General features: G+C 40.7%; 1 protein-coding gene across 1 annotated transcript; it reads right to left on the bottom strand.

Moving 5' to 3' along the window:
• Window positions 1–749: 749 nt before the first annotated feature.
• On the bottom strand, window positions 750–27,433 carry CNOT9 (CCR4-NOT transcription complex subunit 9). The gene is made up of 8 exons (XM_041737066.1): window positions 27,064–27,433; window positions 15,895–16,074; window positions 14,428–14,543; window positions 11,875–11,984; window positions 9,692–9,801; window positions 3,869–3,967; window positions 3,586–3,677; window positions 750–1,524 (listed from the first exon to the last, which is right to left on the bottom strand). Exons 1-8 carry the CDS (start codon window positions 27,085–27,087, stop codon window positions 1,356–1,358), a joined length of 900 nt encoding a protein of 299 aa, XP_041593000.1. The 5' UTR covers window positions 27,088–27,433; the 3' UTR covers window positions 750–1,355.
• Between the last annotated feature and the right edge of the window lie 62 nt (window positions 27,434–27,495).

Here is a 27,495-nt window from a genome sequence, read left to right as displayed (position 1 = left end):
AGAGAAAGAAGGTGTTGGCAGGGGGAAGGACTGGGGGAAAGCAAGGCAGTGTATACTGCATTACAGATTCAAGTCTCTGGATTGTGAAGTCATCTAGGGCTCCAAATGAAGGGGGATTGGGGATTTGCTGACTCAATATGAACAAGTGGAAATATCTCAGTGGCAACCCTGTAATTCCCAAAGACCAATAGAGAATGTGTCCCCCCTCCCCCCCGCCAAAAAAAAGACTACGTGAAGAAGCAGAGTCCAACCCCCTGTCTTAAATCTGAATAAAATAAACTAATTCAATTAATACCACTTCAAGTATAATCATGAACCCAGATGGAACTGCAGAAATTCATACTAAAGAATGAGATCAAGTAGCTTGTCATCTTGATCCCGGCGCCTTCCCCTTTAACAGTCATCCGAGACCATCTCTCTGAGGACTGGAATTGAAAGAGAGGCTCGCTGCCACCTCTCCTCCCCCAGTACAGCACCCTTCCAGGACAGCCTGATGAATTAAGACGTCTGCTGAAGTTGAATAGGAGGGACATGAAAAAGGGGAAAGCACTGAGATTTGGAAAAGCTAGCAGCTAGAGACAGAAACAAGGTTAGGGTCCTTGCGGCATCCAGAACTGGGGGCAGAAGGACAGAAAGGGAAGGGAAAAAGAGGTGGTAGGGTCCTGTCGTCCTTTGGCTTTATCCTTCCCCTGCCTCCCATTCCTCCCCACAGTTCATGCAGCTATTGGCTTGCTAGAGGGGATGTAATGCCCAGACCAACTTTTTATTAAGCTTATGCAGCTAACAGACTTGTAAACAGTGCCAATTGACAAAGTTTTGCTGAGTATTACAGCTTGTGTCCACTAAACACGCCTCTCTCTGACATTAAAAACAAAAGATCAAAGTAAACAAATACTGAGAGAGAGGATGAAGAGACACATCTTGAGTCTTCCAGGAAGGCAAAAGAAAAGACCGCCACACGGCTTGGTCCCAGGTGTTCAGCATGCCTAGAGTGCTGCCACCAGCACGTCTCCCTCCCCGCCAGCGGCTGGTATGGGTGGGGGAGAGGGGCCATCTTGGGCATGCTGCGGACACAGCATTTGCTGGTGTTGACAGCCTCCTGGAGCTGCGGTGGCAGACTGCGGTGTCAGGAGCCCATCTCCCTCCTGGGAGTGGTGGAGGGAGCCCAGGTCCCAGAGGCGGCCTGAGACGGTAGCCCGTACGCCTCAGCGGGGTGAGCTTGCCCCTCTCTTCTCCAGTGCAGTTCAGCATTGAGGTTGTCTATTCCCGGTCGGCGGTAAAACCTGAGCTGTTTTCCTCCAGGTTCCCCCTCCCTTCCCCAACTCAGGGGAGCAGGAGAAGGGGGTGGGGAAGGATCACTGAGGGGGCAGGGGGATCCCCCGGGGATCGGTGACCTGGCCCTCTTGCAGGTTCTTCACCAGTTGTGCCAGCCAGCGTTTCGTGGTGGTGTCATCTTTTAGCACCTGGGCGAAGGTGGTGTCCTTCAACTGATCAGGGAGGCACTGCCTGAGCGCTTCACGTGCCCTACATCAGAGACAAACAAGCCAACCAGGGAGACCAGCAAATAAACCCACATTTGGAGAACGGGGAAGAGGCTCTTTCTTAGACATAAATATACAGAATCCTGGGAACATGTGGTTCAGTCAAATTATCTTAAGAATCCATTAAAATTCCTTAAAACTTGTATTAGGAGTGGGCTCAGAGATCTCCAGGATGTGTCATCTTGTGAACATTTTCAGAATGATGTCTCAATGTGGAATTTCAGGATAAAGCAAAATGGAATGGTACAATAGTTCAATTCAAACTGCTTTCTGATTTATTACAGTAAATACTGTCAATATGCTCATGGTAGAAACAGATGGGTTATAGTAAATGAAACACTTCCAAAATCAGTACATGAATAGGGAAGATGACCTGACTCACCGTATGATAAATTAATGAACTTGAATTCTAAATTAATATAAATTTGTGTCTTTCCAAAAACTGCCTCAGTTTTTTTTTCTTAAAGTAAGCTCTATGCCCAACATGGGGCTCAAACGCACAACTTTGAGATCCAGAGTGGCATGTGCTACCAACTGTACCCTTCAGGTGCCCATTTTAGTTTTATAGTTAAAACACTTAATAAATTGAGATGAGAAGTAAAAACAAAATTATAGTAGCAATATTATCAGATGAAATTTCAAATGTTTCATTTTCTTTAAAAGATAATCAGTGACAAATCAAATCCAGAACCTCAATAAGGTAAGTGTTAATGGTTTATAAAGCTGTTTTAAATAAAGTTATGGCTTTTGTACTCAGACTAGTTTAAGTAAACATATTTTCAAACTGATAAAAACAGGAACCACTGAAGAACGAGACAAAATGGTTGAAGTAGTAGTTAGGGCTTGAATAACCTCAGAGGCAGAAGGATGCATTCACATTAAATTGAGTTATCCTCATTCCTAGGAACATAGAAATTGCCCCATTATGTGGTTTAGCAGAACCTGAGCAAGTGGCTTTCAGCATGAATTATGGATTTATAAAGCAAAAGGTCAAATGTATCTAAAATGCATTATATCTACAACGTATGATTTCTGACAGAAAGATTATGAAGATAGGGAGATAAAATAATTAGCTCAAGGACTTTACAGGAATCAAAGAGAAGAAATGAAAATATAATTTAAGAGCTCTGGGGCTCTATTCCATTCTTAAGAGATCTTTGAAAATAGACCTTCTCTTTCTGACCACCTGGGGTAGCAATAACTAGATATAATAGAAAGCTCAAACTAGGGGCGCCTGGTTGGCTCAGTCGGTTAAGCATCTGCCTTTGGCTCAGATCATGATCCCAAGGGTCCTGGGATGGAGCTCTACATAGGACTCCCTGCTCAGCAGGAAGCTTGCTTCTCCCTCTCCCTCTGCCGTCCCCCTGCTTGTGCTCTCTTTCTCTCTCAAATGAATACATAAAAATAAAATCTTTAAAAATAAAAAAAAGAAGTAAAAAAAAAAAAAAAGAAAGCTTAAACCATAGGAGTAATGTATCATATGGTTCCCTGGGAACTGCCTGGACTCTCTGGAATTCTAGAAGAAGCTAAAGAGTTAGAGAGACAGAGATAAAACTCTGATGGATTTTTTTTTAATTTTTTATTTATTTATGATAGTCACAGAGAGAGAGAGAGAGAGAGAGAGAGGCAGAGACACAGGCGGAGGGAGAAGCAGGCTCCATGCACCGGGAGCCCGATGTGGGATTCGATCCCGGGTCTCCAGGATCGCGCCCCGGGCCAAAGGCAGGCGCCAAACCACTGCGCCACCCAGGGATCCCTGATGGATTTTTTAAAGTAAGCTCTATGCCCCAGTGTGGGGCTTGAACTCATGACTCTGAGATCAAGAGCTGCATGCTCTACTGACTAAGCCAGTCAGGTGTCCCCAATACTCTGATGGGCTTTTAAATTTAGCACTTCAGATCTAAAAGGAATTAACTAAGTTCTGCCAAACTAATTATTGTTATATCCCTTCCCTACTCTAAAGATATAGGAGCTGTGCCATGAGATGGGGCAACTATTCACCAGAGTGTTTCCCTAACATCCTATAAATCCTGTAAATGTTTACCTGGGATTATCTGAGAGTCGAAGGTAACACCTCACTACATGCTTCAACAGACGGGCAGAAGGCTCTTTGGATAGCTGCAGGACCATCTTACCCTGTTTTCCCCCAAAATGGGTTGGGGTAGGAAAAAACACACAAACATAAAATAATCCTAGTTGACATCAGAAATCAGATATTTCAAGAATCATTATACAGGTTCCAGGAAGAAGCTGTTCAGTGTCAATGACAAAGGGACTAAACTGTGTTATTAAAAGTAATTGTAAGAGGGATAGATAGAAGAACTCACCAAAATCATGGCAACATGGGAGAAACGCTCGTATGTCTGACATATATATGCCAAACCTGTGTCATCTAAGAGGATCTTCTGGAGGATGAATGTGGCAACCTGGAGAAAAAAAAAAATGGAGTCCAAAACATTGCTCAGACTTGCCTTCTAATGGGTCGATTCACCTTCCAATAATTGTGAATCAGAAAATTAAACAGAGGGCAGCCCCAATGGCTCAGCGGTTTAGTGCTGCCTTCAGCCCAGGGTGTGATCCTGGAGACCCGGGACTGAATCCCACATGGGGCTCCCTGCATGGAGCCTGTTTCTCCCTCTGCCTGTGTTTCTGCCTCTCTGCCTCTGTGTCTCTCATGAATAAATAAATAAAATCTTTAAAAAAAATTTAAAAAAAATTAAGCAGAGACCTTGACAATATGTACAAGTTAGTCAACAAGGACATGCATAACTTATTTATTTTATTTATTTTTTGTAAGATTTTATTTATTTATTCATAAGACACAGAGGCAGAAACATAGGGAGAGGGAGAATCACACCCTGAGCCAAAGGCAGATGCTCAACCAGTGAGCCACCCAGGCATCCCAAGACATGCATAATTTAAACAAAATTAATAATAAACATCACTATACTGAATACCTACTATGAGCCAAAATTATAGCACAACATAACAGATCTTATTTTCGCAATAAACCTATGAGGTAAGTACCCACTGTTATTCTTTTTACATTAAAGGGGTAGGTTCTGGGTAATTATCAGATTCTTAAAAATGTAGGTACTTTTTCAGTTACTGATACCAACTATGTGCCAAGCTTAACTGCTAATCAGTAACTTGTCAGGTTAAGGCACCAATTAACAAAGCCACTAAGTTGCAGAGTTGAGATCCAAATCTACTTTAAATACAGAGGCTTTTCTCTTTTCCATGGACAAAGATGAGTTTAGATCTCAGTTAGATCTGTGCCTCATCTCTGCTAAATGAGGTATGTAAAGCTTCTCCTACTCTCTCTCTCTCGCTCTTTTTTTTTTTTTTTTTTTAAGTAGGCTTCATGGGGCACCTGGGTGGCTCAGTGGTTGAGCGTCTGCCTTTGGCTCAGGGTATGATCCTGGAGTCTTGGGATGGAGTCCTGCATCAGGCTCCCCATAGGGTGTCTGCTTATCCCTCTATGTCTCTGCCTCTCTGTGTCACTCATGAATGAATACATAAAATCTTAATAAATAAATAAAGTGGCTTCATGCCCAGTATGGAGCCCAGTGTCAGTCAAACTCATGACCCTGAGATCAAGACCTGAGCCAAGATCCAGAGTTGGACACTTAACTGACTAAACCACCCAGGTGCTCCAAGCTTTTCCTACTCTTAAAAGATCTTTAAGAATTAAGATTTTAGGGCAGCCCGGGTGGCTCAGTGGTTTAGCGCCGCCTTCAGCCCAGGGCGTGATCCTGGAGACCTGGGATCAAGTCCCACATCAGGCTCCCTGCATGGAGCCTGCTTCGCCCTCTGCCGGTGTCTCTGCCTTTCTCTCTCTCTCTGTCTCTCATGAATAAATAAATAAAATCTTAAAAAAAAAAAGAATTAAGATTTTATTTTATTATCATTTTTTTGAAGATTTTGTTTATTTTGAGAGACACAGAGAGAGGGAGAAGCAGGCTCCCTGAGGGGAGCCCGATGTGGCACTCGATACCAGGACCCCAGGATCATGACCTGAGCCAAAGGCAGATGCTGAACCACTGAGCCACCCAAGTGCCCCAAGAATTAAGATTTTAAAGTCTTCCTTCTAAAACTGTTCCAACAATAGTAAAGAATATCCTCAATTTGAACTCATTAACTCTTATACAGAAGGGACTAAAAAATTCTAGTTAATTCAGGTCAAACAATTATTTTAATCATTTCCTTTCTTGGCTGCTCATCAGAACCAACTGTGGGAATTATTTATTTCATTTTACTCGGGTATAAAATTGTGGTTGGACTAAATAATGGCCCCCAAAGATATCCAGGACCAATCACCAAACTCTGTGATTCCTACCTTAAATGGTAAAAGGCACTCTGCATATGTGATTAAGGACTTTGGGGATGGGGGTGATTGGCTGGCTCAGTTGGAAGAGCATGTGACTCTTGATCTCAGGGTTTTGAGTTCGAGTCCCATGTGGGTATAGAGATTACTTCAAACTTAAAAAAAAAAAAAAAATCGTGGGGAGATGAATCATTCTGGATTATCTAGGAGGGCTGTAAATGTAATTTTAAGAGGGAGGTGGAGGGTGATTTGACCACATAGGAAAGGAACGTGACAGGGGATCCCTGGGTGGCGCAGTGGTTTAGCACCTGCCTTTGGCCCAGGGTGCGATCCTGGAGACCCGGGATCGAGTCCCACGTCGGGCTCCCGGTGCTTGGAGCCTGCTTCTCCCTCTGCCTATGTCTCTGCCTCTCTCTCTCTCTCTCTCTCTCTGTGACTATCATAAATAAATAAAAAATTTAAAAAAAATTAAAAAAAAAAGGAAAGGAATGTGACAGAGCACGAAGAGATTTGAACACGCGACACCACTGGCTTTGAAGATGGAGGAGGGGAGCACGAGCCAGGAATGTAATTCTCAAAGACGGAAAAAACAAGGAAAGAGATGCTTCCTTAGAAGGCTCCAAAAGGAATGTTGCCCTACTAATACCCTGACTTTAGCTTGGTGAAACTGATTTACAAATTCTAAGTTCCAGAACTACAAGAGAATAAATCTATGTTGTTTTAAGTCACCAAGTTTGTGGAATTTGTTATGGGAGCAAGAGGAAATACACACAGCAAAATATGTATAGTGCACAAAGTGCCCTAATCTTCAGTGTATCTTAATAAATTTTTACCTATGTACACATTTATGAACCACAGCCAAATTAAAATATGAAAGCTTTCCAACACTCCAGGAAATTCTGTTGTGCCTTTCCTCAGTCAATATCCTTCCTTGAGAGGGAAGCCTGGGTGGCTCAGTTGGCTAAGTGTCTGACTTCGGCTTGGGTTTCATCTCAGGGTCCTGTGACAGGGCTCCACATCAGGCTCTGTGCTGAGCGGGGACTCGGTTTCTCCGTCTCCCTGTGCCTGTCCCCCTGCTCTGTGCGTTCTCCTCTCAAATAAATAAAATCTTAACAAAAAACCAAACCACCCTTCCCTGAGAAGTAAACAGTATTCAGACTTATCCCCACTGACTGGTTTTGCCTCTTTTTTGACTTTCACAGAAATGGAATCATTAAATATGAATTCATAAATGTGCTGGCTTCTTTTGCTCAATATAATCCCTGTGAGTATCATCTATGCTGCACATATCAGTATTCTTCCTAATTACTGTGTAATTTATTTGTGGCTATACTACAATTTATCTTTTATGAATACTGCTGCTATAAACATTCTTATACATACATCTGTGATGTACACAAGAGCTCATTTCTCTTGGATATATACCCAAGAGTGAGACTGCTGGGTCAAACAGTAGGCTTGTGTTGATAGTGCATACTGCCAAATAGTTTCCCAAAACAGTTATACTATACACTCAACTAGAGGGACTTTTTGTTAAAGAAACACCAATGTCTAGACTTTACTACACTAGAGAATGATTCAGTAGGTCAGAGATTGGACCTGGGCATCTCTAGTTTTAAAACACTTCACTGGGGTGCTTGGGTGGCTCAGTCAGTTGAGCATCCAACTCCTGATTTCAGCTCAGGTCATGATCTTGGGTTGGGTTCTGTGCTGGATGTGAAGCCTGCTTAAGATTCTCTCTTCCTCTCTGCTCCCACCTCCTGAACTCCCCCTTCTCAAAAAACAAAAATAAAAACCACTTCACAGGTGATCATCCCACACAGCCTTGATTGACACCCTCTGCTTTACTGAGTACCTACTACAGCAAGGTGTTAGACTAAGTATTAAACATAAAAACTGAATGTGGGGACGCTTGGCTCAGTGATTGAGCATCTGCCTTTGGCTCAGGTTGTGATCCTGGGGTCCTGGGATTGAGTCCCGCATCAGGCTCCCCACAGAGAGCCTTCTTCTCCTTCCATCTACAGCTCTCCCTCTCTCATGAATAAATAAAATTAAAAAAACCAAAACCAAATGAACAAAACCCCCACAAAACCCAAAACTGAATGTGGTAAGGTTTCGGCTTGCATGGAGCAAATGAAGACAAGTCACGAGATATTAACCATACCAGGTAGGATATGTCATACAAGCTAATGGGAACCTATATGTGTTCTGAATGCATTAACTTTAGTAATAGGTAAGGAATGTAAACAAGGGAGAGATCATTAAGATGGCATTCCTGAAAAAGGGAGAGATGTCACAAAAGAAATGGTTTTTTTCTATCCCATCCATAAAAAACCAACTTGAAAAACCTATTCACAGGCAACCACTGATATAAGATGACAGAGTACAGCTGTATCCATTCTGATCCTATCCCAGAAAGCCACTGAAATTAACAAAACGCCCTAAAATTAGGGAAGAAACCAAAGGAAAAACACACACATAGATCCCCACATCACTTACTTTTGTATCTTTAAGGAGAAAAATGAATGCAGAGGTATTAATACCTCCCAAATACACACATCCCAGACTGGGTGGAAAATATTCGGAGGTAAAATACTTGACTGCCAATCTGGGCAGCCAATTGGGGGCTCAGCGGTTTAGTGCCGCCTTCAGCCCAGGATGCGATCCTAGAGACCAGGGATCAAGTCCCACGTCAGGCTTCCTGCATGGAGACTGCTTCTCCCTCTGCCTGTGTCTCTCTGCCTCTCTCTCTCTCTCTGTGTCTCTCATGAATAAATAAATAAAATCTTAAAAAAAATAAAAAATAAAAAACTGCCAATCTGAGCTCCTACCACCATCACTCTTTCCTCCATTATTTTTATTTTATTTTATTTTTTATTTTTATTTACTCACTAGAGATACAGAGCGAGAGAGAGAGAGACAGAGACACAGGCAGAGGAAGAAGCAGACTCCCTGCAAGAAGCCCGATGTGGGACTCGATCTCTGGACCAGGATCACACCCTGCACCAAAGGCAGACGCTCGACCACTGAGCCACCCAGGGGTCCCTGATTTAAAAATTAATTCAATGTGACTGAGCATACTTTAGAAGTAGAGGTTGATGTTGCTAAAAATAGCAACATGGAAAAGTAGCCTTGAGAAAAATCACATGACATGAAATAAAAAAGTAGAAAGCTATTAAAGGGAAAAAAGGATAGATTGGAAAGATACACAATGTGGCATAACTGATGTTGCTGAGAGGCCAGAACAAATTAAAAACTATAAAAATTAATGAGACACAAAGAGGATACTCTTCCAGAAAAAAAATTGATATAAGATTATTAGATGAACTTAAAAATAATAAAAAAAAAAAAGCTTACAGGCATCCACACAGAAAACTCAAGTTCACCAACAAAAGGAAACACTTGGGCTGGCCCAAGATTTCTCTGTGTATTCAATATCAAAGACATCAGTGCTATGGCAACATAGTTCTGACAAGGAGAAATGAGGTAAGAATTTTTTACCCAGTCATGTTGTCATTCATAGAAAGCAAAGTAAGCAGAAGCTCAAGTATACATATACTTGAATATGCATAAAAAAAATGCCTAGAATGATACACCCATGGAAAAGTAGGTTCAGAGAAAAGGGAGAAATTTAGTTTTTAATTTTATATTCCTCTTAAGGGTCTGGGTTTTTAAAAGATCATTTTTTAATCATTTTTATCTAAAAGAGAAAATATATACATAGAAGTTTCAAAAAGTCTAAAGGGATGCAGAAAATGCTCCTAGGAGCATAAAGTAGTCCAAGAGCCAACACAATATAGAATCTAAGTTGAAAAGCACATACCGTTTTAGAAAGTTCACTTCCAGATTCCATAATGCGCAAACACAAAGGGATAATTTCTGTTGTCAATAAAAAGTTGATTACTTCTTGCTCATCTGTTTTCACTAAGGCCCCTAAAGAAAATATGGACAAACAAAATTATTTTACAGTCAGGTTTTGAATTAAAATTTGGGGCGCCTGGGTGGCTCAGTTGATTAAGTGTCTGCTTTTGGCTCAGGTCATGATCTCAGGGTCCTGAGATAGAGCCCCAGGTCAGGCTCCTTGCTCAATGGGGAGCTTGCTTCTCCCACTCCCTCTGCCTGCCCCTCCTCCTGCTGTGTCCTCTGTCAAAAACAAACAAACAAACAAACAAAACAACAACAAAAACCCAACAACTTTTTTTTTTTATTTTAAGATTTTATTTATTTATTCATGAGAGACACAGAAAGAGAGGCAGAGACACAGGCAGAGGGAGAAGCAGGCTCCATGCAGGGAGCTTGACGCAGGACTTGATCCTGGGACTCCAGGATGACACCCTGGGCTGAAGGCAGTGCTAAACCTCTGAGCCACCCAGGCTGCCTCCACCCAACAACTTTAAAATTAACTTTGTAGTGTTCATCCAGCTAGCTGTGGAACTTAAGTAACAGAGAACAAAAACTGTGGTTCATTTCAGAGAATCAGATTCATAATGATGTTAAAGAAGAAATAAAAAAATAGGAAGAGGGCAGCCCCGGTGGCTCAGCAGTTTAGCACCGCCGTCGGCCCAGGGTGTGATCCTGGAGACCTAGGATTGAGTCCCGCATCGGGCTCCTTGCATGGAGCCTACTTCTCCCTCTGCCTGTGTCTCTGCCTCTATCTCTCTCCCTGTGTCTCTCGTGAATAAATAAAATCTTAAAAAACAAAACAAAAAAACAGGAAGAGAAAACAGAGGTTGACTGTCATCAGTCAGCATTTGAAAGATCAGGTACCAAGTCGGGTCCATCACATAGTTAGCAGCAGGTCAGCCATCTAAATCATTTTTCTATAACTCTTGGTAGACAGCCACACAATAATATCATGATCTATTCTCCATTTATTTTATGTGAGAGAGAATTCTGTATCAGTATAAAAAGATATTCCCATGTAGCAAAGAAATGGTGCCAGTTTGAATCCTACTTTACAATGGACATAAACAAACACTGCTTCTTGGTTATTTAATTGTCACTTTCTCTACAGAGTGCAAATCTGGTAGGGTTTACCCAAACAAGAAGCATACACACACTTCAACTCTAATCCTAATTCCACAACTAGTTTACCTAAGTTTGATAGAGTTACCTTCCCTTTATAGGTCTCTGTTTCTTTATCTATAAAATAAGAGTTGATCTCACAATTCTGAGATGATGACCTCAGCTGAAATCAAGAGTTGGGTGCTTAATAGGCTGAGCCCCCAGACACCCTAAAAAACCAACTCAAATTCTTATCTCTGTAATAATACTTTTGTTGTTGTTTTTAAAGATTTTATTTATTTTAAATGCAGAGATGGGGAGGAGAGAGAGAGAGCAAGCACAAGCAGGGGGAGCAGCAAAAAGAGAGAGGGAGAAGACTCCCTGCTGAGCAGGGAGCCCAATGTGGGGCTCAATCCCAAGACCCTGGGATCATGACCTGAGCTGAAGGCAGATACTTAACCAACCAAGCCACTCAGGTGCCCCAATAATACTTTGTTGACTTCAGTTCTTGTTTTCTATTCTCCCAACGATTCTAGTAAATGTTTCTACATATATGCTGAATATAATTCCAAATGTTGGGTCTCATATGCATATATATATTTTTAAATATTTTATTTACTTATTCATGAGAGACACAGACACACACACACACACACACACACACACACACACACACAGAGTGGGGGTGAGGGGCAGAGGGAGAAGCAGGCTCCATGCAGGGAGCCTGACATGGGACTCGATCCTGGGACTCCAGGATCATGGCCTGAGCTGAAGGCAGGCACTTAACCGCTGAGTCACCCAGGCATCCCTATTTATTTACTTATTACTTAAGAAATATTTATAACCTATTACCATTTATTATTAGGTCCTCATTTATTAGTGAAAATAATCTCAAAAACAAAAATGAACAATGGTGAACAAAAGCTGTAAAAAACAAGACAAAACACTTAAGATCACTATTATGAATGATTTCAGACTTGCAAAACCATCCCAATAACTTACCAATAACTCCAAGACTGGTTAGCCGAAGATATTCAAAGGGTCGTGTTTTGCTGACAGTGTGCAAAAAGGGGTACAAAAAAAGTGGGATGTGTGCTGCAAGAAATGCTGACCTGGAAGAAAAAAATAATCCCAATCAGAACCCAGAGTTCATTTCTAAGGATTCCGAATATTCATTTCCAAACAGTCCGTTCTATAAGGCCTGAAACATTGTTTAACCAAGGAATCTCTAGGAAAGAGTTACAGGTCATTAGCCTAGACCAGCAGTTCTCAGTTGGGGTCATTTTGCCCACCAGGGTACATGTGACAATGTCTGGAGATATTTTTGGTTGACACAACCGAAGGGGTGCTATTGGCATCCAGTGAACAGAGGCCAGGGATGCTGCTAAATATTCAACGGTGCATAGGACAGGCCACTTTCACTCCCCTCCTCCTACCACAAAATCTAGCTCAAAATGGCAATGTCAAGGTTAAAAAAAACCTAGTCTAGGTCTATGGTTAAGAGAATACACGATTTTCCCTGTAATCAGTACCCAGTACCTGAAAAACATAAAATATCCAATTGTGGATTTAAAAAAAAATAAGTCATATATTGCCATTAAGTGCCCAAGAGATTTTCCTAGGTGCCTTCCCTTACCTAATTTATGACTGAATAATAATATTCAGGAACAGTCAGACAAAACCTCATAAACCAAGATGAAAAAATAAGGTGTTTTCAGATTTATCTGCTATGTTTATTTTTATTTTTATTTTTTTAAAGATTTTATTCATAGAGACAGAGAGAGAGGGGCAGAGACACAGGCAGAGGGAGAAGCAGGCTTCATACAGGTAGCCCGACGTGGGCTCGATTCCGGGTCCCCAGGATCACACCCCAGGCTGAAGGCAGCGCTAAACCTCTGCACCACAGGGGCTGCCCTATCTGCTATGTTTAAATGCACACTGTTCATTTTTAGTTAGAGCAGTTCAGAAACACTATTCTAAAAACATTTTAAATATTTTATTTATTTTTAGAGAAAGAGAGAGTACATTCATGAGGGGAAGAGCAGAAGGGGAAAGAATCTAAAGCAGACTCCATGTTGAGTGTGGAGCCCAACGTGTGTCTCGATCTCATGACACCGAGATTATGACCTGAGCTGAAACCAAGAGTTGGAGGCTTAACCGACTGAGCCACCCAGGTGCCTCTTTAAAAACACTGTAATCCTAGGCTAATATGTCAGGCAACTAATATAGAACCAATCTATTATATTATTTATAGTTAACACCTTGTGGAAGAGCCAACACTCTTAAATTTTTAACACTCAAAGTACTCTTGCACTTTTCTTAAGTGCTTAAGTGTAATTTTCATAATAACTTCTCTAAAGTTTTGAAATGTCAGTGCCAACCCAGCACTCAGATTTTATACCTGACAAAGAGATGAAAGACTTTAATAAGATGACTGTTAAATGCCTTAAAACCATAAAGGTAAAAAAAACAAAAACAAAAACAAAAAACCATAAAGGTCACAAAGATTACTGTAGAGTATTTCTCTTGTCGGACGTAGCAGGCCAAATGGCATGCCAATTTTGATCTATTACAAGGTGCCTAGGATCCTGTGTTAAGAAAGATTCTGAAGCCAAATCTCGGTTCAGTAGGAAAAAATGCTGGGTTCAAATATTTACTGAACTCCTACTAAATGCCATGCACTGTGCCTCACTGATGGCAAAATGAATATATGTCTACCATATATTCAGGAGGGAGAAATATCTACATGCCTGACCTTTCCTGAGAAGTGAACACCACTCTCTCTTTTTTTTAATAGTAAACTCTACTCCCAATGGGGGGCTTGAATTCATAACCCCAAGATCAAGAGTCGCATCTCTACTAGCTGAGCTGGCCAGGGGCCCTGTGAATACCATTCTTTTAAAGTTCATCACTATGTATAGGTAAAAGGTAATTAAAACAATGGATTATTAGTCTTAAAAAGGAAAGAAATTCTGACATATGGTACCATATGGACATTATACTAAATGAAATAAACCAATCACAAAAAGACAAATACTGAATGATTTCACTTAAATGAAGTACTCAAGAGTAGTCAAAAATCAAAGAGACAGAAAGTAGAATGATGGTTATCAGGTGCTATGGGAATGAGGAGTTATGGTTTAATGGGTATCATTTCAGTTTTATAAGATGAAAAGAGTTATGGAGATGCATGGTGGGGATGGATGCCCACTGCAAATACATTTAATACTACTGAACTCTATGCTTAAAAATAGTTGAAATGTTAAGTTTGTTATATATATATATTTTTTTACCACAAAAAAAGGCAAAAAAAATTATAAAAGAATATGCCAATCAAAACTACACTGTTACCACATGAAAACTTGAATAATAATAATAAAAAAAAACTTGGTGAATTAGAGATGAGAAATTCTTTAGGAAAAAAAAAAAGTAAACAAGAATCTTAAAGATCCACATCCACACACATGCATCCTACTCCATGCCCCTCCTCTCCTCAAAAAGAAAAAGACCGTATTTGATACAAACCTCCATCAACGGACTCATCAAAACACCTACCTGGTTTCTGGGTGTGATGCCACACATTGCAGTAATGCCAGAGCATTGCAAACTCTGTTAGATTGGTGTGCTGTCAAGGTGGGTGGGTTGATAGATGGATAAATATTTACAATTTCCTATGAAATGGAAACCAGCACCAGATAAATAAGGAATAACTTACTTCAAAAGTAATTCTCATGGTATTAAAGCAAAAACCCTACAAACCTCCCACAACCCTTAATTCCACATATCCTATAAAAATTGAATCATCAAAGTATGAGCAAAAATAAACAAATAATGCTTTTCTTCAGAAATATACTTGAGACTATGAGACATTTCTACATAGGTCTCTAGGAAGATTACTCTGGAGGCAACTGTAGTCACCTATACTTCCTCTTATATCTAGCATCTGTTGAGGCCTTCACTTGAGGGGCTATTATAGTTGAAATCCTTCTTTCTGTCAACACCCTGCTTTAAGTTACAGTGATAACTAGTCGGATAGCAAGTGTCAGTAAATCAACCACAGTGACTCATAAAGAAGTCTGAGTTTGGTCAGGTAGCAACTGCCAAAAGGGAGAGATAAGAACAGGGGTATCCATGTGGAGGTACCTATAATCAGCAGTGAATATGTGTACTCTCTGTCCAAAGGGGATGATCTGCTGTATACAAATTCCTTTTAACTGTAAAACCTTTTAGTGAAAATGTTTCTATAAAAAAGATTAGTTTGGGGTACTAAAAATACACTTATTGTAAAAAAGCAGTGAATATAGAATTGTTCAATTGTTGAACTGTTATATTGAACACCTGAAACGAATGGAACACCGTATGTTAATTGTACTTTAAAAAAAGATTAGTTTCTTGACTATATGAAGTAGAAATTGAATGCAAATTTACTTAACAGATTTGAAAAATTAATTATTAGAAATTTTAAACAATACTTTAAAAGACGATTATCCCATTATCTTGATATCTTAGAATTATATTGTATCACTTTATTCTCCACCAATGACCATTACAGTCAAAACCAAATTTCAGTGATTCATTCTTTAATGTACAAGCTTACCTACTTCTAATCCTACAGCTGTTATATCTTTATCTTAACATTTACTTTCACCAGAATATACCCTGCAGTTCTTATATTCTATCTTCTGCTTTTTCTTCTCTCACCTAGAAATATCTTGTACGATTCCTAAAGCTGTTTTTCTTGAAATGTGGTTCTCAGACTACCTTACCTGCATCAGGATGACCTAAGAATAGGGCAGGTGCTTGTTAAAAACACAGATTTTTAATCTTAGACTAAATAAATCTTTTGGGTAAGATCTATGAACCTGCATTTTAACAAGCACCTCAGACTTTTCTAAAACAGATTCTTCCAAATCCTAATATTTAAAGAATCATTCTCCTCAAGTCTTTAAAATCATTTCAGCAAAAGCAGAGACATAAGTGTGATGAACAAGACTGAACTGTAACTCACGGACATATACCCACCTGTAAAAGTGCTGCAATAGTACCAAATGAATGCCACAGCATGGGTGCAAGGTCAGGAACAGATTCTCGCTTCTTACTCAGCTCCAGCAGAGCATTTTCCCTTGTCTCAGGACTGGACAGCTCATTGATCCACTGATAGATTTTTTCTCTATCTACTTGAGCCAGTGCAGTAGGCACAGGCTTTAAGTAAAAACAAGAAAGTGAACATGTGAGTTTCACTGGAGTCAAACCAAGTCTTATTTACTCTGCTTTAGAAGGAGTATAAATTTCCTAAATACAAGGGGAGCTTTTCTACATACATACTTAAGTCAATCTATCAATATCTAAAATGCATATATCCTTTTAATAACTGCATGCTTAGGAATATCTCCTCTAGGTATACTTGGGCTATACCGAAGACATACCATAATGTTTACTGCTGCATTGTTTTATTTTTAATTTTTTTTTTTATTTATGATAGTCACACACACACACACACACACACAGAAAGAGAGAGAGAGAGAGAGAGAGAGAGAGAGAGAGGCAGAGACACAGGCAGAGGGGGAAGCAAGCTCCATGCACCGGGAGCCCGATGTGGGATTCGATCCCGGGTCTCCAGGATGGCGCCCTGGGCCAAAGGCAGGCGCTAAACCGCTGCACCACCCAGGGATCCCTGCTGCATTGTTTTAAAAGCGAAAACTTGAAATAATACATATCTATCAACTAGGAACTGTTAAATATGTATGATTATATCTTTGTAATACTATGAAACCCTTTTTAAAAAAACATACCTCTACATGTGGATACTAAATTTAAAAAAGGGGTACAGAACAGCATATATGCTTCCATTAATATACACAAACCTATTCTTATATATTTATGTATGTTTCTGGAATGACACATAAGAAACTTAACAGAAACAACAAAAAATGTAACTGTAATAAAGCTAAAGTTGGAATCTATATGGGATATTTACCTTCCTTTTTAAAGCTTTTATTTATTTGAGAGAGAGGGAGAGAGAGAATGCAAAAGAGCTCTTGTGCACCAGGGAGGAGGTGGAGGGAGCAGAGGGGGAGGGAGAAGAATCCAAGCAGACTCCACATGCAGAGGCTAATGCAGGGTTCAATCTCAACACTCAATCTTAACACCCTGAGATCATGATCTGAACTGAAACCAAGAGTTGGAGGCTCAACCAACTAAGCCACCTAGGCGCCCTGATTTACTTTTCATTATGTACAATAAAGTCTTCTGTATAGTTTGAACTTTTTTAAAGCATATGACTACAATAGTTTTTGAAAGAAAAAAATTTACAATCTCCCCACCTACTGCTGGTCCTTCCCCAGTATTCCAGCAACACCTTCCATGAAGCAGAAAACCTATGTAATTTGGAAAAGCTTCCCTTCTAATGATTCTTATACATACTCTACCTCCACCCCTTTAAGAATCATTTATTACTTACTCATGTAGGAACATTCTTTCACTAATGTGCTAAAGCATCACACCATTTCAAAATAACCTAAGCATTTCTATAATTCTCTATACTTGCCAGCCTTGTGACCTTGGTTAAGTTCCTTAATTACTCTTTTCTGGAAAAGAAGATGATAGACTAGAAAAACGATTACCATTGCTATTTCTAGCTCTAATGTCCTAACAAATCTATGATTTCTATGCCCAATATTTTCTCACTTAATTCCTCCAACCAAGGGGAATAGATTGGTAGGCAGGGTGAGTAGGTAGAAAAAAGGGCAACTACACCTGTAGATGATATCACTAACAGCCAGAGGAATTAACCTGTTCAATTCACCTAAGTATGAAGTTGAATATTCCAATGCCTTCTTGAACTGTATCACACAACTTTGCATGATATTTACATGTTCCCTCTACACCTTACTGTGACAGAATGATGACCCTACCATCGTACAGATGGGAAGATGAGGAACAGAAAGGACAACTGTCTTTGAAGAACAGAAGTCTAAGGTAGACTATGAAGTATACTCACAATTACTCTACCCAAGTTGAACAATAGCCTTCTATAAATGGAAGCTTGATTATAAGCTTTTAGCTTAATGTTTATCATTTCAATTGCTTGACAGAATGAACCACAGGTGTCCTGCTAAATGGACTGAAATACCATGCAGCTCAAGTCTTCTGTAAGTGCCTTAGAGTAATCTGTTGTAAAGTGTTTTGTAATTCCCATCAGTTATGCTCAAGGAAACACAGGCTCCCACAGCAACAATATGAAGAAAAGGGTAGTCCTTCCCATTCCCCAACAGCAGAAGCAGTACTGACCAAGCACATGTCCTTTCCAAGCTGCTACAGATAGGCCCTCAACTTAAAAAATTATTTTTGGAAATATAATTCCCACCAGAAGACAGGGCATGTTTATTTAGAGTATTACATCACCTTAAAAGCTCAGTGGAAACAAGGGCTAAAATTTTAGCTTTGGGTTTCCTGCCCACAGTCTCCTGCATGACCCACAATCCAGTAACTAAAGGAGCCTCAGAGACACTCCTCCAGCAATATAATATCTATCCTGAATAGTCGTTACTCATTCAACTCTCCCTAAAGTCCTGTCGCCCCAACACCATCATCAGTAAGCTCTACTGTCGTCATCAGAGCCAGTCTGCAACTTGTATCTGGAATTCCTATGCCTCAAGCTGCCCTGGGGAGTCCAAGATAAAAAAGCAGGATGTACTTGTAGCCAACAGTCTATCATATATCATGGTTTCTGGATACCAGGACCCACTCCTCATGTATTCCCTTTCCAAAGCTGTCCTGACTCCAGAAAAGAGATGGTATCCCTGGAGCACGGCTAACTCCAATGGTTAGTGACAACCAAGGTCATGGCCACCTGCTGCCAAGCAATACTCCAACTTTTGAGACTACTTGTGGAATTACAGCATCCAAGGGGCTTTGGTTCTAAGAGAGCTAGGGGCTCTGTAGCCATTCTAGAAATGGGAAGGCAGTGAGGGGTAAAGACCCTCCTTTTCATCATCCCTGGTGAATTTTGCCCCCAATTTAATAGTATGTCTTAGTTTAAACCCATGGAATACCTATTTGTTATGAGATGAATGCAATTATTTCTGAAAATAAAAATGGGAGCTAACATGTATAGTGCTTATTACTCTGTCAGGCATTGTCCTAAATGAATACTTGTTACCACCCTGATTTTATAAAGGAACAGAGAAGTTATTTAACACGTAAGTGCCAAAGTCAAAATTTGAACCCAGGCAGCATGGCAACAGAGTATACTCTTAACTGCTTTGCTCAGGCTGCTTCTCACCTTCCTGAAAAATTAGGTCTGATAAAAACCCTGTTTCCTGTGACACAGACAAGATACAGGAAACATGTAAACATTTCAGACAAAAATTAAAATGTTACTGCTGTTAGTTCAGCAAAATCTGAAAAAATAATCAGCACCATGAAAATACCATTGATGTGAAGAGAAATTCTCGACTTAACTGAGATCACAAAGTACTTGATAATCACCATTTTAACGAGACAGTGAGATGGTTTGACATAATTCCCTGTGCAAATCATGGTTCACATAGGAATAATCTAGCTAGTGCTAACCACTAACACCCACACACACCTCCCCCACATACATCAACAGGTAATTTTGTAGCACATCCAGAAGTTTATTTTGGAGGATAAAGGGAAAAATATTTTTACATTTTAGTCACATGTTGATTTATGTACAGATGACTCCTGAACAGTGGCTTTGAACTGCACACATCCACTCATTCATAGTTTTAGTAAATACACTACTGTGTATTTTCTCTTCCTTATGACTTAACATTTTCTTTTACTTTATTTATTTTTAAAGATTTTATTTATTTATTCATGAGAGACAGACAGAGAGAGAGGCAGAGACATAGGCAGGGGGAGAAGCAGGCTCCCTATGGGGAGCCTGATACGGAGCTTGATCCCAGGACCCCGGGATCATGATCTGAGCCAAAGGCAGATGCTCACATACTGAGCTACCCAGGCACCCCTTTTTCTTTTACTTTATTATAAAAATATAGTATATAAATTTATAACCTACAAGATATGTGTTGAATCAACTGTTATCAGTAAAGCTAGTAGTTAAGAATAGGCTATTAGGAGTTAAGTTTTGGGGGAGCTGAGTTATATGCAGACTTTTGACTGTGTGTATGGAGTAAGGTCGCATCTCTAACTTCCATCTTGTTCAGGGGTAGTATCTGTATTAGTATCTGTATTAATGTTATCAAACGACTGATAAAATTTTTGGACATATCCTTGAATAAAACTCCAAAGCATAACTCCAGCATCTCACTAGATCTTGATGTTAATAAAAACCCCAAGTGTATCTTACTCTCCTTCTAAATCCCAAGGATCATTTAGGCACACCTTTCACAAAAATGAAAATCTGGAAATTAAGGTCTTCCTAAACAGATGTGGGAAGTGAAAGAGGGTGGATGAGGGAAGAAACAGAACTGTACTGTACACTTTATTTATTTACATATGTATGTATGTATTTTTGAGAGAGAGAGAGCGCGCGCACATGTGTGCAAGCAGGGCAGAGGGTGAGAGAGAGCATCTTAAATAGGCTCCATTCCCAGAGTGGAGCCCAATGTGGGATTTGATCTCAAGATCATGACCTGAGGTGAAACCAAGAGTCAGACACTTAACCGACTGAGCCACCCAGGCATTGCTAGTATACTTTTTTTTTTTTTTGCGAGTATACTTTTTTTTTTTTTTGCGAGTATACTTTTTAAAACATGGTTTCATCTAATGGTCAGAACAACAAAATTATCCTCATTTTACTCTTGATAAAAACTACGAGTAAATGATGGCAGGTTTCCTCCTGCTCCCATTCTCTATTTAAAGATCTCCTCTAGGGATGCCTGAGTGGCTCAGTGGTTGAGTGTCTGTCTGCCTTCGGCTCGGCTCGGGGCATGATCCTGAAGTTCCAGGATCAAGTCCCACATTGGGTTCCTTGCGTGGACCCTGCTTCTCCTCCGTCTGCCTATGTCTCTGCCTCTCTCTGTCTCTCATGAATAAGTAAATAAAATCTTAAAAAAAAAAAAATATATATATATATATATCCTCTAAAGATTCCTAATCCAAGTGCTACAATTCTTTTAGTTTATAATTTACTAACACATTTCTGAGGCTGTGGGTGATAATGGAACTCCACCTATAGCACACATTGTTCAGTGGCTGATAAGCAATTTATCTATGACTTCTCTACTGGAGACTACTTAAATACATTGAAAATAATAGCAGGATACGACCACAAGAGTGGAGCTTAACACTTCTTGAATCACATGAAATCTATGGATCTTTTCCTCAGAAAAATATACAATTGCAAATGGTTTTGTACGTAATTTCTTTTCCAAAAAATTTAAACATAATTTATAAGAATTCATAGACCCCCATGAAACCTATCCATGGATCCAGAATTAAGAACTGTTTATCAAGTTAAAGAATAGGAAGACCTCAATTTACACATAACTACACAAGTACAGTAAGTGGAATGCACCCTGGGTTGGGAGCCAGAAATGGCCTCAAAACAAAGTTTTGCCATTTCTAGAATTGTGTGACCTAGGATAAGTCATTTACTTTTCCAAGCCTCAATTTTATCATTCATAAAATGAGGGAACTATGATTATCAAAGTCCCAGGCAGCTCTAAAATCTTGGATATTATTTTATTTAGCTCTTAATTAAAAGTGAGAGACTAATTTCAGAGCTCTTTTAAAGTTAATTTTATCAACATTAATGTGCATAAGTTTTAAGTGCACCATTTTAAGTGTATATTTCAATGAATTTTGAGAAATCTATATACTTGAGTAACCATCACAACCAAGAGATAGACTTCTTCTACCATCCCCAAAGGTTCTCTTCTGCTTCTTTCAGTAAACCCCACACCCAGTCCTAGGCAACCATGAATAGGCATTCCACCACTATAGATTAGGTATGCCTTTTCTAAAAATTATTTATAGGTGGTGAAATTTATTAAGCACACCCTATTTATATCAATATACCAATCACTATGGATTACCTTCCTTTACTCTCAAAATTCTAGGAGGAAACAGGTTCAGGGACATTTAGCAGACTCAAATTCACACTGCGAGTATACAGCAGAATTAGATTCAAACTGTAGTCTACTTCTTTCTAGAATCAGTCAGCCCTACTTGGTCTATAGGACTGAAATCACAATAATCTTTCCAAGTTGAAATTTTTTAAGAACTCAATTCAGGACTCTGAGTTTAATAGTCTATTATAATACAACTCATAAACAGTGGGTTCAGTTACATACGCAGAAACCAGAAAGTCATTTATGAGAAGAATGAGTTGGACTATTATCATTCTCAACACTTACTTCCAAGATTAGAAATCATATAACCGTGTATTTTTAGGTATAACCTAAAGTTAGTGGTCTTTTCCTTATAACACATTTTTTTAAAAAGATTTTATTTATTTATTCATGAGAGACAGAGACAGAGAGAGAGAGAGAAAGAGAGGCAGAGACACAGGCAGAGGGAGAAGCAGGCTCCCTGCAGGGAGCCTCATGTGCGACCCAATCCCAGGTCTCCAGGATCAGGCCCCAGGCCGAAGGCAGGTGCCAAACCACTGAGCCATCCAGGGATCCCCATAACAGATATGTTTTAAAAATATTTATATTATCAAAATTTAGGAGGAAATCACTCTCCTCTTTTCTGTTTAATGGTTTGTATATGAAAAATGTATTTCAAGGAACTTTTTTCTTTCAACAAAGCTTAACACAGGCAAGACATTTACCAAAGTAAGTCATCAATGGTTAACTCAAGTGTCACAAACACATGGCAGACAGTTGATCTTTCATCTCTGAAAGAAAATGACTCCCATGTGAAAAGGAGAAAGACATTCACAACTTAAAAAAAAGACCCACATTATCCATAAATGGGAACAAAATATGACATACCCTCTGAGTAAATTACAAAATTCATGTTTTGGGGGGGTTTTAAAAATTATTTATTTACTTTTAAAGATTTTATTTATTTATTCCTGAGAGACACAGAGAGAGTGGCAGAGGCATATAGGCAGAGGGAGAAGCAGGTTCTCCATGGGGAGCTTGATGTGGGACGCCATCCCAGGACCCCCGGATTACAACACGAGCCAAAGGTAGATGCTCAATCACTGAGCCTCTCAGGTGCCCCACAAAATTGATGGATGGTTTTTTAAAACAGAAAATAACCAAATCCCTCAATACAACTTTACATTTAAGAGCCAAAATACTTGTTGGTTTTTCTACCAATAAATATGTGACAGTCAATAAACAAAGAACAGTATAAGATTGTAATAGAGATTATTTTCCTAAATCTGGAGATGACTCAACATGTGGCTTTGGTGTCTACATGATGATAATCCAAGAAAATACTTTCTAAATAATGCCAAAGGGAAATATTAAATGAACTATCTTATCTTTAAAAAGGCCAGAATGTTCTTCAAAATATCTTTTTAAAAGTGTGAGGGGCACCTGGGATCGAGTTCTAAATCAGGCTCTCCATGGGGAGTGTGTTTCTCCCTCTATGTCTCAATGAATAAATAAATAAAATCTTAAAAAAAAAAAAAAGTGAACAGAGAGAAGTTAAGGCAATTTGCTTAAAGCTTCAACAGAAGACATGAGAGGAGACAGTGTTTAAATCAGATCCCTCAGAGTGCACAATGTTCTTTCTACTTGCCACAGACAAGAGAATTTGGGAGTCTAGCACAGTTTCAAAAAAAAGATGTACTCATGATACTACTGGTTAGGTATAAAGTAAGGGGGAAAATGTGTATGAGAATGCCAAAATTGCTAGTGCAAATTAGTGGAGGAAATTAAAAAAAAAAAAATACCCAATGCATCTCTTAAAGGCTTACCTTTGACTATTTGATTGCTAGTATGACATTCATTAAAGATCCACAGTATGTGAAGATCTGTAATGCTTTAACTCTGAAACAACTTCCAAGGTCCACAACAAAGTGATTTGTTACTTTGCTGAGACAGAAATTATACTCCCAAGGCTTAAGTCTGGGAGCAAGTCATATAACCAAGGAGTGTACCTAAACAACTACTGAGCATTCTGCTATTCTTATTTCCTCTTTAGAATAATCCTGTGTGGTATTTCTGTCGTATTTAACAAACATCAGAAAGAAATTCTATTCCATGGTGGCAATAATGACAATGTTAAAATGTATTCTGTAAAGTTTGACGAGAGTCTACTTATACTGTGCATTTCTAGCCTAATAAACTACTATTAAAGAGTCAAAATTTAAGATACTTCCCAAATTCTCAGTTCTTTCCTCTAGTGAATAAAATCCTATATTCATGTGATCACATTCTCCTTTGATAGTACTATCGCTCTAGCTGAAGTGATGATCTACTTATTTTTTTTTTAAGATTTTATTTATTTATTCATGAGAGACACACAGAGGGAGAGAGGCAGAGACATAGACAGAGGGAGAAGCAGGCTTCATGCAGGGAGCCCAACGCGGGACTCGATCCTGAGTCTCCAGGATCATACCCTGGCTGAAGGCGGTGCTAAACCACTGAGCCACGCGGACTGCCCTCTACTTGTTATTTTATTTTTTTATTTTTTTTTTTAATTTTTATTTATTTATGATAGTCACAGAGAGAGAGAGAGAGAGAGGCAGAGACATAGGCAGAGGGAGAAGCAGGCTCCATGCACCGGGAGCCTGATGTGGGATTCGATCCCGGGTCTCCAGGATCGCGCCCCGGGCCAAAGGCAGGCGCCAAACCGCTGCGCCACCCAGGGATCCCCTCTACTTGTTATTTTAAAAAAGAGATAAAGGTACACACAAGTACAAAATTTGGCATCAAGCAAAAAAAATCTTCTCAAGTGGCTTAGATTATTGCAGGCACTGTTGTATGTTATCATATACCATTACTGTCCCTTCACCCAGATCAGAATAACACAGGCAGTTTAGTCTAATAGAATGCATGAAGGATTGGGAAAGAGGCGGTGGCTCAACTTGTCAATGCTTGTTTCCTCAGTAACCAAATAGTTTAGGGAATGAATGCTACAAAGGAACTTCTCAGAGTTTCTGTGGGAGCTCAAAAGCATTGATGGATGAAAATGTATCTAAAATCTTAAATTTCAAATCAATGTAAAGCACTGCAAATTTAATTAAAGAAACACGTATTGAATATTTATTATAAGTAATGAACCACAGCTTTAATGGCTGTTCAGAAGATACATTAGTTTGTGGCGCCTGGGTGGCTCAGTCCGCTAAGCGTCCAACTCTTGATTTCCACCCAGATCATGATCTCAGGGTTTGTGGGATTGAGCCCTGAGTAGGGCTCCATGCTCAGCAGGGAGTTTGCTTGAGATTCTCTCTCTCCCTCTGCCTCTCTCTCAAAATAAATGAATAATAACTCTTAAACGATGCATTATAGAACAAGTAAAAATAAAAGGAGTTGAGTAAGCATGGTGTTTGGAGAGTCATGGACAAAAGAGTAGTTTGGTATCAAAGCCTGGAGAAGACACAATCAGATTTGGAACTGGACAAGCCAAGCTTAGAAGAATCCTTTGTGTAACCTATCCCTCCCCTACCAACAGCAACCTCATCTTCTGACTTGCTTCTTCCTCAACTGCATGTATAATTTAGGAGAAGAAACAAAGCTGGAGGAACCGCAATTATCTAACTGAAAGATGTAAAGGTATCCACTGAGTAGTTATGAACACTTAGAAACATGATGACAAGGTGGCAGAGATGCCACTGGCCCTGGAAATAGCAATGTTTTCTATAGCTGAGTCATACTCAATACCAGTTTTCCACTTTTTATATTTAAAGTAATTTTTTTGATTCCCTGTTTAGTACTTATGTCATTTTTCCTGATAATACAATTCAAGTATACTACCCCTCTTGAGTCACTTCATCTTAAACAGGAAAAGGGCAACTGGTATTCAGAAGAGTGTACTCCAATCACACGATCTCATTTTCCCATTTATGGCTGTGTGCTCTCTGTAGTCACCTCCCTCATCTATACTCTTTCATTCAGCAAAATATTTGAGCCCTTACTTTGTGCCAGGAACTGTCCTGGCACTTGGGGTAACCATGTAAACAGGACCCACAGGATCTCTCGGTCCTTGCCCTCAAGACAGACAGTCAACAAACAAGTAAATGAACACGGAAATGACAAAACTGGGATCAGCGCTGATAAAGATATTTTAACAGAGAAAAGTTGGGGGTTACAAAACTTATTTAAAAAGAGCGCTCAGGGAAGGCTATTTTAAGGAGATTTAGGCAGAGACCCCAGGGAAGAGGATCCAGTTATACCCACATGCTTGGGTGTGTATGGGCATGTGCAACTGGGGGTGGGTACGCGGTAAGAAGAGCATCCCAGGAATAGAGATCAGAAAGTGCAAAAAAAAAAAAAAAAAAAAAAAAAGAAAGTGCAAGCCGAGTGGAAAAGCAGGGGCAGCCGACGTAGCTGGAGCTTACGGAGCAAGTGATGTAAGATTACACCGCAAAACGTGGGTAGGGACCGTATGGCACAGGGAGGGCCTTGTAGGCCCCAGCAAGGAGTCTGGATTTTATGTAAATGCAAAGGAAAGCCAAAAAATTACTTCAGACGGGTGAATTACACGATCCGTTTTTCTTGTTAAAAGACCGCCGTGGTAAAATGAGGTGTGTGTGTGTGTGGGGGGGACTTTTAAGCGCAGGGAACCGTAAGTCAGACGTAGTAATTATTCACTTCTCCCAATTTCAGATTTTCCACCTGTGAAGCAAGCGGGGCGAGCTAGAAGCCATTTCCTTCCCGCTGCAAAGTGCCCGGGCATGAGTCCCGAGCGCAAGGGCCGTGTCGGATCGACCACGGAATTCCCCGTCATCCCCGCCGCCGCCCGGCACGCAACCGGCACCTGAAACTGTTGGTCAGCGCAGGGAATCAATGAATGGCCCGTCCCGGCCGCGAGGGAGGCGCTCGGGCGCGGGACCAGGCCCCGGGGCCGGAAAAGAACGCGATACGCGGCGCAGGAGGCCGCGAGAGCCGACCCGAGGGAAAAGTGGGGGGTCAGCTCCGCCACAGTCCGGGCGCGACGAGGAGGAGGGCCAGGGCCTCGCAGCCGGGGGGCAGGAGGAGCTGGACGCCGGGCCCGACGCGGGGACCGCCGAGAGCAGGCCGAGACGCGGGGCTGAGGAGGGGGTCTGGGCCCAGGCCGGAACGCCCAGCCACTCACCGCAGCCGTCGCCAGGCTGTGCATGTTGGGAGCGGCCGCCGCTCTTCTCCCGCTGCCGGACGCGCCGGAGCCGCGTCCCCGCTTCAGTGACTCTGCCGCCAAAGATGAGGAGCCGCCGCAGCCGCCATCCGCCTCCGGCTCGCTCCGCCCCCTTCGCGGCCCTATGACCTTTCACCCCTGACCCCGCCCACACACCTCTTCCCGCCTCCTGGCTCTCGGCGGAGTTGAGTCCCAGAGTATGCCCTTTACCCCTTAAGATTCTGAGCCAGAAGGACGTCTGCCACCTACTAGTCCCCGCATCCTCTGGCTTTGCGCAGGTATTCCCCAGACAGGGGCGTGAACTCTGACTCTCCTCCGGAGGCCAGTGAAGGGCGGGAAAAGCCGGGCGGTCTCGGAGGACACGTAGTGCGCATGCCCGACCGGGCTGTGTAG

The sequence above is a fragment of the Vulpes lagopus genome, chromosome 22, assembly GCF_018345385.1.
Source record: "Vulpes lagopus strain Blue_001 chromosome 22, ASM1834538v1, whole genome shotgun sequence".
Lineage (NCBI taxonomy): Eukaryota > Metazoa > Chordata > Mammalia > Carnivora > Canidae > Vulpes > Vulpes lagopus.
The sequence above is the reverse complement of the archived record's forward strand: the minus strand, read 5'-3'. Positions and strand labels throughout refer to the sequence as shown.

Bases quoted from the DNA above. Each gene is read 5' to 3' on its own strand.
- CNOT9 (XM_041737066.1), bottom strand. From the start codon at position 27,087: ATGCACAGCCTGGCGACGGCTGCG. The intron at 3,968-9,691 runs GTATGTGCTTTT...TTTTTTCTCCAG, and splicing joins GAAGTGAACTTTCTAAAACG to GTTGCCACATTCATCCTCCA. The intron at 1,525-3,585 runs GTAAACATTTAC...TCTCTGATGTAG, and splicing joins CGACTCTCAGATAATCCCAG to GGCACGTGAAGCGCTCAGGC.